A 12140-nucleotide genomic window follows, 5' to 3' on the forward strand; every position below is an offset into this window, starting at 1 on the left:
AATTATTGTAAGATCATAATTTGAATAGGTACATCTCTATGATGTATTACATTTCATTACAAGGCATGTGCAATAAATCATATGTAATTTACACCTGTAATGTTAACACCTTAAAATTCCTGCAATTTTCGCCTAAAACACCTAAGAAAGGCACACCCAAAGTAAATTTAAAACTGTTCTTGGACCACTTGCAGTAGAGGCATGGTCTCATGGAAATTTCAAAAGTCTTTATGGAAGTAAGACTTGTCATGGACTAACTATTTTACTGGAGTACATTGACCGGGCCCTTGCCAACGCAACAGGACCATTTTTGTTGGGAGTTGTATCTGTTCTTGGAATACTGTGAGACTTCATAGTTGAGTTGCATTATTTTTTGTATTTGCGACTGGTTTAACATAAGTGTTTACTGTGTCTACAGTTATGATTGTATCCTGAAATGACATACACCATTTGATACTCAAGAACTTAAGCTTTCCAACTGTGTAAAACATGCGTAAGTAAGTCGAAAAGGAGGCTGAGGAAAACCCCCAAATTGTTCGGAAAAATGCAACAAAGCCCACCGGCGTAACGTGAAGGGCTTAAGTTTTTATTGACTTTATTTGAAACTATTTTCAAAAGCCTCACATAAACAGTTCAGTCAGGAACTATTTGGACAATTGTCGATGATTTATTCTTCTTGGGGATTCAAGGTTCGACACTCTCAATATAAATTACATTTATTGACGTTACAGTTACTACAAATTGAGTGGTTTTCTAACAATATTGAAATAATTGTGTGTAAAGCCTTTTAACGCATAGCTCCCAGACTAAAAAGATTCCCGTCTAACTGGACAAATTATTGCCGACAAAATGTTTGGGGGGCAGTGGTGTGCTGTGTCAACAATTCTTTGCACACGAAAATGCTCACACGTAACTGAAAGTAACTTAGCTAAACACTAAGATTTACCATATATTTTCAGGTGAAAATTTCACTTTATCTGAGGCCATAATACAGAAAATGTTGTATCAAATAAGGTGTACAAACTTAACTATTGAGATAAAAAACTCATTGGGAAAATCAGTTATTGAAATCACAGATCAAGTTAGGAGCACAATTGTTTTCCCATAAAAATCACTGCAAAGACACATGAGTAGCTCCGGCTTGCCTTTAGGTCAAGTGTAGGTTTAAAGCACCTCTGGAAGGCTACATTTCAAAGATCAGAGGCCATCTGGCGCAGATATGGTCTGTATTATAGCAGGGTTGCTGCATGATATAGCTGCTTTAGACTGAAATATATTCAGCATGTGTATGAAAACAAACATGCTGAAAGGATAAAACAGTTAAAACATCTCCTTTGTCCCTTACATTAGATACAACTTTACAGTTTTCCATCCAGCTCAGAGAATAACAGAAGAAAATCAAGTACTCACGCTCGTTCAGTAAATATGCAGTCCAGTTGAATTGGGTCCCATCGTGAGATGTAGAATTTGTTGTGGATGGAGGCCCATCATTTTTTATTATCCGTACGCACTTATTCTGTAAATGCCCCATAAACAGCTGCAACCCCACAAGTGCAAAGACACTCAAGCAGAAGATAGTCAGGATCATTACATCCCCAAGCTTCTTCACTGACTGAAACAATGCACCAACAATGGTCTTCAGACCTGTGAAACACAAAAGCACTTGTCACTCTTTGTCATGGTTCCCAGCATTTTGATTTAAGCTAAACCAAGACTACTTATATTTTAGTGTAAGCGATCACATTAATTTTTTTCTGCATCTATTACGATTACAAACTGTTTCAACCAATTACAAATACAAGCTAGCTTCCTATTTTAACCAATAACATACAAATTTTAGTGAATACTGTAACAGCAATTCATTATATTAGGTGACCCATTACAAATTTCTTAACATTTTTATAACTTGTCCTTACACATGAAATTGCTATCACCTTGAACTGTTTTATATATATACATATATATATTTTTTTTTGCGATTTCATGTCTTAATTGTACAGTTTTATTAGCTATTAGGAGTTTTTTTTTTGTTTGTTTTTTTTTTACGCTGGTTTGGATGCTATGCTGATGGAGAGATTTTTTTGGGGCATTTTTAAAAATCGTTTACAATGTGCTACTGTGCCAACGTAAAAGTTTTTCACAAAGCCCAAGTAATGGGTAGGAGCAAAAATGGAGAGCAATTAGGTGGAAGCTTAAACTACTTTTTCCTTTGATCATCGCTGGTAATGTAAGATTGCTGGCCAATGAAATGGACAAACTTGGATCACTGATGAGGAAACAGCAGGAATATCGGGAAAGTGTTATGTGTTTCAATGAGACATGGCTGCAGGAGCATATTCTGGACTCCAATGCCTCTCTACCTGGCTTATACCTCCCTGTCTCCCTGAAAGGGAGGTATAAGTATAGGAGGAGAAATTGCAGAGCTTGTTAACAACAAGTGGTGTAATCCTGGACATATCACTAACAAGGAGTATCTCTGCACTCAGGATGTGGAACAGTTGGCAGTGAATTTTCATCAATGTCTAAAGGGAGAATTTACCCGAGTTACCTGCATGTTGTGTGTGACATTATCAACTAAATTATTGCCAAGCTACAAAAACAACACTGCAGTCCAGTCATGGCGATATCTGAGGATATCAACCAAACCTCTCGCTGCTACACTTCAAATTTAACTTCAGCCTTTTTTTTTTATATCTTAGATTCTGAAATTATTTATTTAGTTAGTCTTATAAAATTTCCTCAATTATTCATACTGCAACAATACAATTTCTCATCTTTTGAAAATATTGCTAAAAATGATCAACTGTAACAATAACTGTACAAAAAAATGTTTTATTTACTCTGAACTCACATTTTGAGTTGTGGATGCCTTTCATGGTTAATCTTCAGTTATCCATAAATCAAGGTAAAGATTTCAGTAGTTATCAAGCAGCTGGTTATTTCTATTGAATAAAGTCATAAATAATAATCTATATACAATATATAATAATCTTAACATATCAATAGATTATCCATTATGTTTACTGCTACAATTTTCACTTTCATACCTCATAACTTATCCATGATTTCAATCATTAATGCTTTGGCTATCTGTTAACTTTTCTTGTTAAACCTACTTTTCTCTACTGACTTCTTTAATTAAACTATAATTTTATGTTTTTCAGATTAGCCAACCTAACCCAGAAGTACGCTACTCTGGCTGTTGCTGATTTTATCATTACGCTTCTTGAAAGTTATCAAAATCACAATGGACAGTGAAGTAAAACTTGGGTGTAAAAACAAGGATACATTAATTCTTTATCCTATTTCCAACTAGGAACAAGTTGGAAAAGAAAGTGTTTCATAATAATGCGATATGTTAAGAGCATCTAAGTAATCTCATAATCCTATAATCTATTTTAGTAGCCACCCCATATTTGCAAAAAAAGATAGCTACCAATCAATTTGACAACATGACCACTGCATCAATGAACAGGAAGAAAATGGGAGTGGAAATTTGGATCACATGCATGCAGTAATACTGGGACACACCCACACCACACGAAAAGAGGAGCAACAAGAGTCGAAACAGCAAACCATTTCGAAACAATAGTGGGAAAAACAAAGAGTGGGTCGCTCAGCAGATGGAAAGAAATACCACACATCTCACAGAGCAACGCAAACAAAACCCACTGTTCTCTCATTGATCATTAAAAGTCAGTCCCTGATTTAAAACATTAAATCTGGGCACTAAACTAAGTTACTGATAATCTTAACTCCCCGTTGAACAACTTTTTACCAGAGATAACCATGATAGTGTTTACGATTGTGAATGCTAAGCTCGCTGAAAAAAAACCCTGTGACATGTGCGTTATATTAGAATGAACATTTGGTATTAGTTATAGGATTATCGAGGACCCAAACTGCCATGATCAAAACTACATAAATATATAGACATATGAGGAAATCAATAATTAAATACGTGTATTTTTACATTTTAACTGGCGTTAACTGGTGTCCTTCAGCTAAAAGTGTTGATGGTTGCTCGTCGCTACGCCAGCGGTTGAAAAACCGGAAGAGGCCATTTAGCTGTCCTGATTAGTGCCGTATTGTGTGTGTCACATCACTTGATTGTAATGATTGATTGTAAACAGAAGTATCACCTGTTACAAGCTCTGTATGTATCCACCTCACTAATTGTGCTGCGATGCAGTTTTGGGTCTTGGAGATAGCTCATCTCCAATATACGACCCGTTATGTTTTAAGACTGAAGGAAGCAGTTAGTTTAACTTGTGACCAAATAAACAAATGTGGAAATAAAAAAAGTAAACGTAAAAATAAAAATTAAATTAAACGCAGAAATAAAAAATAAATGTGGAACTAAATATAATTCAAGTAAAAAATAAATTGATAGATAAATGAAAAACATGTGTATTTAATTATTCATTTCCACATATATTTATTTATTTTTGACATGGCAGTCCTCTATAACAGGAAGGGGGGGTGAGGGGTGACAAGGATGCATGCACCTGTACCACTTACCTGGGATAACAGAAATAGCTTTGAAAGCTCGCAGAACTCTGAATATGCGAAGAGCCGAGAAATTCCCATACTTAATAAACTCAGTCACGTACCTGCAGGCAAAATTGGAATTTTTTCAAATATATAGTCAGACATCAATAGAATTCATTTACATTTTACTAGCATTAGGATAAGAAATTACACTGAAGTGAGATACGTGGGCCTACACTTTTAAGGGTAAAATGATAATGATATGCTACAATGATGGGAAATAGCATACCAAATAAGAAAAGACTGGACAAGCGACAGTTTAGCTTAAAATTTACATTAAAAAAATACCTAGACTACCTAGACCAGCAACAATACTAACAAGAATTATCTGTGCTTTCAAAGTCTGATTTAGCTTTTATTCTTATTTATGTGCTGTGGAATTCCACTTTTGTACAAATTCTATTTGTTTGGAACTAATGAGCCAGAGAAAAAAAATGGAAAGTAATGAGAGACATTGTGAGTCACTACTTTTTTGGGATTTGTTGACGGTTAGAGAAATACAGACCTCCCCAAAAATAACAAAGAATAACTTTTTGGGATGTCAGCTTGCACACAAAAAAACACAAGTTCTATACTAATGAAACTTTGAAGAAGACATGGAATAATTCTTGCGTTGTTGAAATTTGCTGAAATTTTATACTTACGCCATGACAATGACAAAGAAATCCAGCCAGTTCCAGGGATCTCTTAGAAAAGTGAACTCTCCTATACAGAATCCACGAGCTAAAATCTTAACTAGGGATTCAAAGGTATAGATTGCAGTAAACGTGTACCTGTTGGAAAAAAATATTTCTTTCACTTTGCAAAACAATTACAAAATGTGTGATATGTGATAAAGTACGTGTATATCATTTGATGTGTCGTTAATGTAAAACTTACTCCATGTTCTTTGCCCAGTCAGGCAGTTTATGAAACGTCATGAATACACAGTTGGTGAGGATAGTGCACATGATCACTATGCTGAACAATTTGCAGGTGGTTGTCAAGGAAGACAATGATTTTTATCGGCGGATAAACAGTTTTTGTGTCATTTTGAAACCAGTCTCATGCAAAGGTTTGTGCACCCATTTAAAATCTGTCCGTATACAAATGTGAGTAGAAGATTAACTGATGTCCAAAAGGTAAAACCTTAAAGGTGGAGAGTTCCAGTCCATATTTTAGCCAACATGAAACAGATTTGAACTCTACAATAACAACTTGTGAGGGCTTTTGGCTTTTTCACAGTCACAGGTGACTAGCACAACTAATATCAAATCCACAGATGCCCACAAAGCAGGAGAAGGCTATAAGAAGACACCAAAGCTTTTTCAGGTATAGCCACTTGCTCGTATCTGACTCTAATTAAGAAATGGCAGCTAACAAAAGATTTGAAAAGTTATGGAGGACAAAAAAACTTGTTGTTAAAAGAGCAAAGAGATTCTGTAGGGGTGGAGCATTGTTTTCCCGAGGGTGGATGAATGATGATTTGGGCTTTTGTTACAGCCAGCAGCGCAAGGATAAATAATTCTTTAGAGGCAAAAATGTATTCGGTTAAATACCTATGAATTCTAGAGGCAAATATCATATAATGATGTCTTTGGAAAAAAAATAAAGCTCAAGATGAAAGGGATATGGCTTCAAGAGAGGATAATCATCCCAAACAAACGAAAAAAAAACAATGGACCTCTTCAAAAGATATAAATTGAAAGCTTTGCGGTGACCCTTACAGGTACTAAAAATCTCTAAAAGGATGTGAGAAGAGCAGTGCATGCAACACAGCATGATAATCTCATACAACTAGTAACCAAACCGTAAGGATGAGCAAAAATCAACCAAAAAAAGAGCTGAGAGACAGCTGGCTTCTGTATTTAAAGGCTGTAATCTCCCTCTTTGCTGCTATTACTGACCACGCAGGGAGCCAAAACCATTATCTATTCTCAGGTTTTCTTTAATGCTATTGAAAGTACAAGGGAGGCAAAATCAATAAATCCATCTAGCCTAATAGCACAAAATAAATGTCTTACCTTTAACTTTATGTCTTTTGGAAATCAGGTTATCATTTAGTCATTTAATTATTCACATAAACAGATATGCTCAAACTTCCCGTGTCAGTGAACTGAATCAAAGTTGCAATGTAAACAAGTTAAACTAAGCTTGTGTCACCACATGATACTCAACATAAAACCTGTTTAATGCTTATGAGATGAATGCCTTGTTGAAAAAAGGATATGAATGTACCAGAATCTTGATTGATATTCTTCTTAGAAGGTTGAAGGGGCCCAGGAGGTACAAGGCAGGAGCAGCGTTGAAGCGATAAATGTACTTCCCTTTGTTTAATACTACGAAAGTCTAAAAGTAAAAAGAGATTATATTCATACAGAATTATTTGACTTACTTTCAAGCCCACATTACCGTAACTAATCAAAAGCTTTTCCTGCACATGCACTGCTGCTCTGAAATCTTCGACACATTATCCAGAGAAGCAGCATGTGAGATTGCCTAATGTCTTTATCAGATGCACTACGCATTGTCCGGACTTTACCCTGCCAGCTCTCCAGTGGAAACCCCGGGTAATGTCATACTGAGCACATGAGTGAATAAACTGGATAATAATCCAGGGCCTTTATAGTTACTGTGTGGGTGTACTGATGATGCCTGCTGCTTCCTTCTCTTTCCTCTTGCCCCGTATGTTTTCTTTGCCTCTTTTTTTAGGCAATGCCGCTTCATCGAAATTCATTCATGATATAGATGCAAAAAGAGGCACCGTTAGAGATAACGCAGTATTCTTACACACCACACGTGTTTTTTTTATTAACAACATTTCTACAGCATACTGAAGTATATCTTGTCTCATGCATACTACCCAGGTGCATTTACCACAGTATTTCCACTGGTGAGAATGTGGCTCACAGCAACAATCTCTTCTTGTCTGGTACATACTCTATATGAAAAATTAACAACGCAACATTCAGACTTGATAATCCTGATGTTGTCTGGAGTTTACATGTGAAAGCAACAAAGAAGTATTCAATATATATGATTTTCTTCACATGTTACAGCATTCAAAGATTTGTCTTTAGGTTGCACAGGTGCAACCACCCGTTCGAGGAAAAAAAAAAAAAAAGTCCACGCGACTCTGAAAGTCTCCCTGTGGTTCAACAACAGACAAACATTAGACCCATATCGTGGTCTAAACCAATCAGAGATAGTGAAGGGCAGGACCCCCCTCTGATTGGCCCGTGTACGTGTGTGTACGTTTGAACACGCGCATCCTGTAGTCAGACACAGAGGTGATGAACCTAGGCCCATCAGATAAACAGTGGATGTAGCCGTGGGTGATAAGATGAAAAGAACGATTTACAACTTTTTGGTTAAGTTAAGGCCTGATTCGTCCGAAAATAACCACAATCAATGCCCTGACAAGGAGCCATCAACCTCCCACGGTATGTCAGGCCCTGGTCCGGAGCTAGCATCAGATAATAAGCCACATACGATCGACTCCGAGCCAGAACCAACTGAAATTAAAAGGGGTAAAGTGTATACATTTCGAAGAGAGTGGCTTGACCAGTTTACCTGGCTAAGATGCAGTAAAGCCGATAATATAATGCACTGCATTTACTGTAAAGTGTGGCAATAGTGCATTTGTGACTGGTTCTAATACATTTCGAATTGAAACACTGAAAAAGAACAACGCCCCTTTCACACTGAGGAAGAACCCGCGTTTAATTCACAAATTTAGCGTGTCCGCTGTTCCTTTCACACTGACGATCCGGGGGGGCGTGTCAACTCGACTCGCCATTCGACCCGCGCCGGACCCTAGTCTTTTTGCCGAGCCGAATTTGATGTGAAAGCAATTGACGCGGGATGGACGTGGCGTGACGTGAGGAGTTTAAAAGACAGAATGGACAGGTGATTCAGAACAACAGCGACAGGTGAGGACAAGTTTCACTTCAAGTGCTTTCTCCACTCGTCGTCGTCAAAACTGTTCAGCGCATTGGACCAAAACACAAACCCTTGTGGTCTTGCCATCTTCCACAATCTTCTTGCAGACACACGTGTGTTCAGAGCCATGACAGCTAAACGTCTTCGTCGATTGCGTCGATGCTGTTCGCGTTCTTCTGCTTCAAATTGTCGATGGATTTCCTCAACTTGGAGATTATAGTGCTCTTGTATTCACCGCATATGTTCTTCGGCGGCATCCCACGTTGTGACCATCCACACCCCGTAAAATAACATCAATAACTTCATTGTACACGCCCAGCATTTTATGTGTTTCGTGTGACGCTCTGCCACTAGGCAACGCCCTCTGAACTCGGCTTCAGGCGACACGGATCACCTAATACGCCAAGCTTTCCCATTGCTCGACGCGGGACGAAGTGGCAATTTGGACCCGCGAAGGTAGCGGATCTCAGTGTGAAAACAGCAGCTATGAAACACATTACCTGCTCAGTGTCCCCTCTCCCCGCTGCCTTTCAGCCGCAGGCAGCAGCAAACACATCATCAGACGAGGCCGAGATGATAATCAAGTTTAACGTTCCCTACCATATTGCAAAAGTTCCCTTCACTAAGTTCAAGTCCGAAATAATTCTTCAGAAGAAAAATGGCTTGAACATAAACCCGACGTACAGCAATGATGTCGCGTGCGCGCAATTTATAGGAGTCATCGCAGATACATTGAAAAAAAAGACGTCTGTGCTAATTGCGAACAGTGAGTACATGGCTTTCCTGATCGTTCAGGAATGCGTCATTGTGTACGGCCGTATCTTGAGGAGAGGAAAACCGGTGAATATACTAATATACATATATTTAACCCAACTACAGGTTGGCCATCCCAGGGGCATGTGACTGCAATGGAGGATAGTCCATAAGACATTGAGCCATGAGATGTTCAGTTTGAAGCCCTTAAAACACTTGCAATTTTAATTTAGATTTTCTTTTTATTTCATTTATCTTGAGATGTTTTAAGTTTAAATTTCAGGCCAGTGAAGCACTTTAAGCACCAACACTTTTTCAGTAAGTTTCAGTAAGTAGTTAGTACGTTAAGTTCAGTAAGTTTGTAGAATTGTGCTTCAAATAAAGAACTTTATTTTGACCAGATTGCTAGTTAATCGTTTACAAGTCAATATTGCCTATATGGACAGCGATTTAAAAATAAAAAAATAAAAAAGTGAACCTGTAAAACTGCGGTGTTAAATGCAATGCGTTCGAAAATTTGGGTGCACCTAACTTTTGTGCTGGTGCACCAGTGCAAAAACTTAGTCTAGAGCCCTGCGGCCTCATTTTGCCGTTGACAAGAGTAGTCCGGCTAGTTGGCTGGGGTTTAAAAAATAAAGCGTTTTGCTTCTCAAAACAATATGCATTCAAAAGAGTAACACTTTGCATCACAAAATCGTTCTCCAGGAAAAAGTCAGACCTCACAATCGCTTGGCGCTATTTTCTCTCCCTTCATATCACTGCGTGCTGTGTAGACCGTGCAGACCGAAGTGCAGACCGAGCAGTCCCCTGCTTCCGAGCAGTAAACACTGTAACAGGCGTGGCTGTCGGCAGTAGAAGTAGAAGCAAAATGCTTTATTTTTTAAACCCCAGCCAACCAGCCTGACTACTTTTGTCAACGCCAAAACGAGGCTGGAACTCGGCTCACAGTACTCAGCAGGGGGTAAGTCAATGTTCATAAACGATATTGCTAGTATGGGATGTCATACAGCTTCATGTCAAAAGAGGCGAACTATCCCTTTAAGGGACAATACTTCTGTGTAACAGTTGGATGCAATGTTCGATAGAGAAGCCTTATTTCAGTGCCACTCTCTTACAGACTCTTTAAGAATATCAAACCACAAATTATGTCCATACATTTCAACACAGTTAAAAAAAGGTTTCAGTATGTCATCTCTCATGCAGTTTCATGCTTAAGTGTTGCGATAACAACCAAATATTTTTTTTTTTAACAATTTCTTTTTTTGATTCTACTTGTAAAAGGTTTTCGTCTAATATGTAGAATAAAAGACACAAATATGGAATGAAACAAGCCTACTTTCTGATTATAGTAGTAGGGATCCAGATCATCCAGCGGTGTCGAAACCATGCCTTGGGGTATGTCCCCATAGAGAAGAGGGAGGGACTTGCCCGCCTCCAGATCACGACTTGGTTTGAGCTCATTCTCATCATCACGCTTTTTCTTCTCTCCCTTGGGCTTCCTGGCATTCTCCTCATCAATCCGTTTCTCGATGGCTTTGAGGGACTCGCGACTGAAGTGGTGGAAGCTATCTGGACCTGGTGGTAAAAGCGGTTGTGCCATCTTTTCATCCTGCAACTTCAGAGTGAACAACTAGCCTCCAACGTGAGAAAGGCCTGAAGGGTCAAAATGGGAAAAAAAAAACACAGGTCGGGGGCAGTTTACAAAGCTGGGTAACATTGTCTTTGTTCTAACATTAAATATTACGTGATGTCTCATCTTTGGCTAATCATCTGTAACTCTGCCAACAGACAAATTACTTTCAAATGGAGAGGAAAAGAAGATGGGTTTGTTTCTGCTCTTTGGCCAGAGATCACCATCTGCTATAACAGGTCTAAAGATGGCTGTCATGCACATAAATTCTCTCCAAGTGTGATAAAATTAGACCTAATTATCTGCTCATCTGCAGATAAAATTAAAATTTGACATGACAATGATCAATTCCAGGTGAGATTCTTGCTCCCCTCCACCATCCCTCAAAATGGAATGAGTCTCTTTCCCTCAGTGCCTGACAAAGAGCAGAGGGAGGAAAAGATCCATCCTACTAATAGACCTGACTGGTAGGATGTGTTAGGAAGACCTATGCTGTATTAAATATGAATGCACTACAGACTGCACTGCATATGCCTGCCACAGAGATTCAGCATGATTTGAATTCAACAGCATAAAAAAAATACATTCAGACAGTGTGTTGTAATCAGACACAAAGAAAAAGTCAATCACAAACACACTGGTCAATCAATTGCCCTTAGCACTGAGTTGGGCTTGTGTGATGTAATTGAAACAACACAGCGATGAGAAAAAAAGAAGAAAAAACAACTTTGGGTTTTAATATAGCCTAAGTCTCTGTACATGGTCTACTATAATAATAACATGCGGAGTAGAAACACAGCAGTGTCACGGGTTGAGGGTGAGGTGAAGGTGGGGATGTAGGACACGGATGCGGACTTCAAAGAAAAACTGGGTTTATTTAACAAAAACAAAGTACAAACAAAAGGCGCGGCTTAGCCGGATTCAAAAATCAAACTGTGAAAAAATAAACAAAGGTCTCAACATGGCATGGATAAATAAATACTTGACTTGGCAAAAACGACGTGGAACATGGGAAACAATGGGAAGCAAGGGAAGCAAGGGAAGCAGGTCAGGTAGGTAAGGTAGGGTAAGAATCTCACAAAGGAACACAAAGGACTGAGAACTAAATAGGGAGTGAGAGTGATTGGGGACCATGGGCGTGACAAGCAGAACTTTAATACTGTCACACACTTACTGTCCTTATGGAACTAAAGACACAATTCAAGCAAACGAGATAGCTCCTTATTTCCAATATAAATTATCGTTACATTTCACAAAACACAATGAATATATTCATCACTGACAC

General features: G+C 38.4%; 1 protein-coding gene across 1 annotated transcript in view; it reads right to left on the reverse strand.

The window, feature by feature from the left end:
* Positions 1-12140, reverse strand: part of scn1laa (sodium channel, voltage-gated, type I-like, alpha) — a 36918-nt gene that overhangs the window by 21494 nt on the left and 3284 nt on the right. The window contains exons 2-7 of the mRNA XM_075479720.1: positions 10562-10878; positions 6761-6879; positions 5431-5520; positions 5196-5324; positions 4522-4613; positions 1411-1644 (exon numbers count right to left, since the gene is read on the reverse strand). Of these exons, the coding sequence (XP_075335835.1) occupies positions 1411-1644; positions 4522-4613; positions 5196-5324; positions 5431-5520; positions 6761-6879; positions 10562-10825 (928 nt within the window). The 5' untranslated portion in view covers positions 10826-10878. The remainder of the gene's footprint in view (positions 1-1410; positions 1645-4521; positions 4614-5195; positions 5325-5430; positions 5521-6760; positions 6880-10561; positions 10879-12140) is intronic.

This window comes from Odontesthes bonariensis, chromosome 12 (assembly GCF_027942865.1).
Source record: "Odontesthes bonariensis isolate fOdoBon6 chromosome 12, fOdoBon6.hap1, whole genome shotgun sequence".
In the NCBI taxonomy this organism is placed as follows: domain Eukaryota; kingdom Metazoa; phylum Chordata; class Actinopteri; order Atheriniformes; family Atherinopsidae; genus Odontesthes; species Odontesthes bonariensis.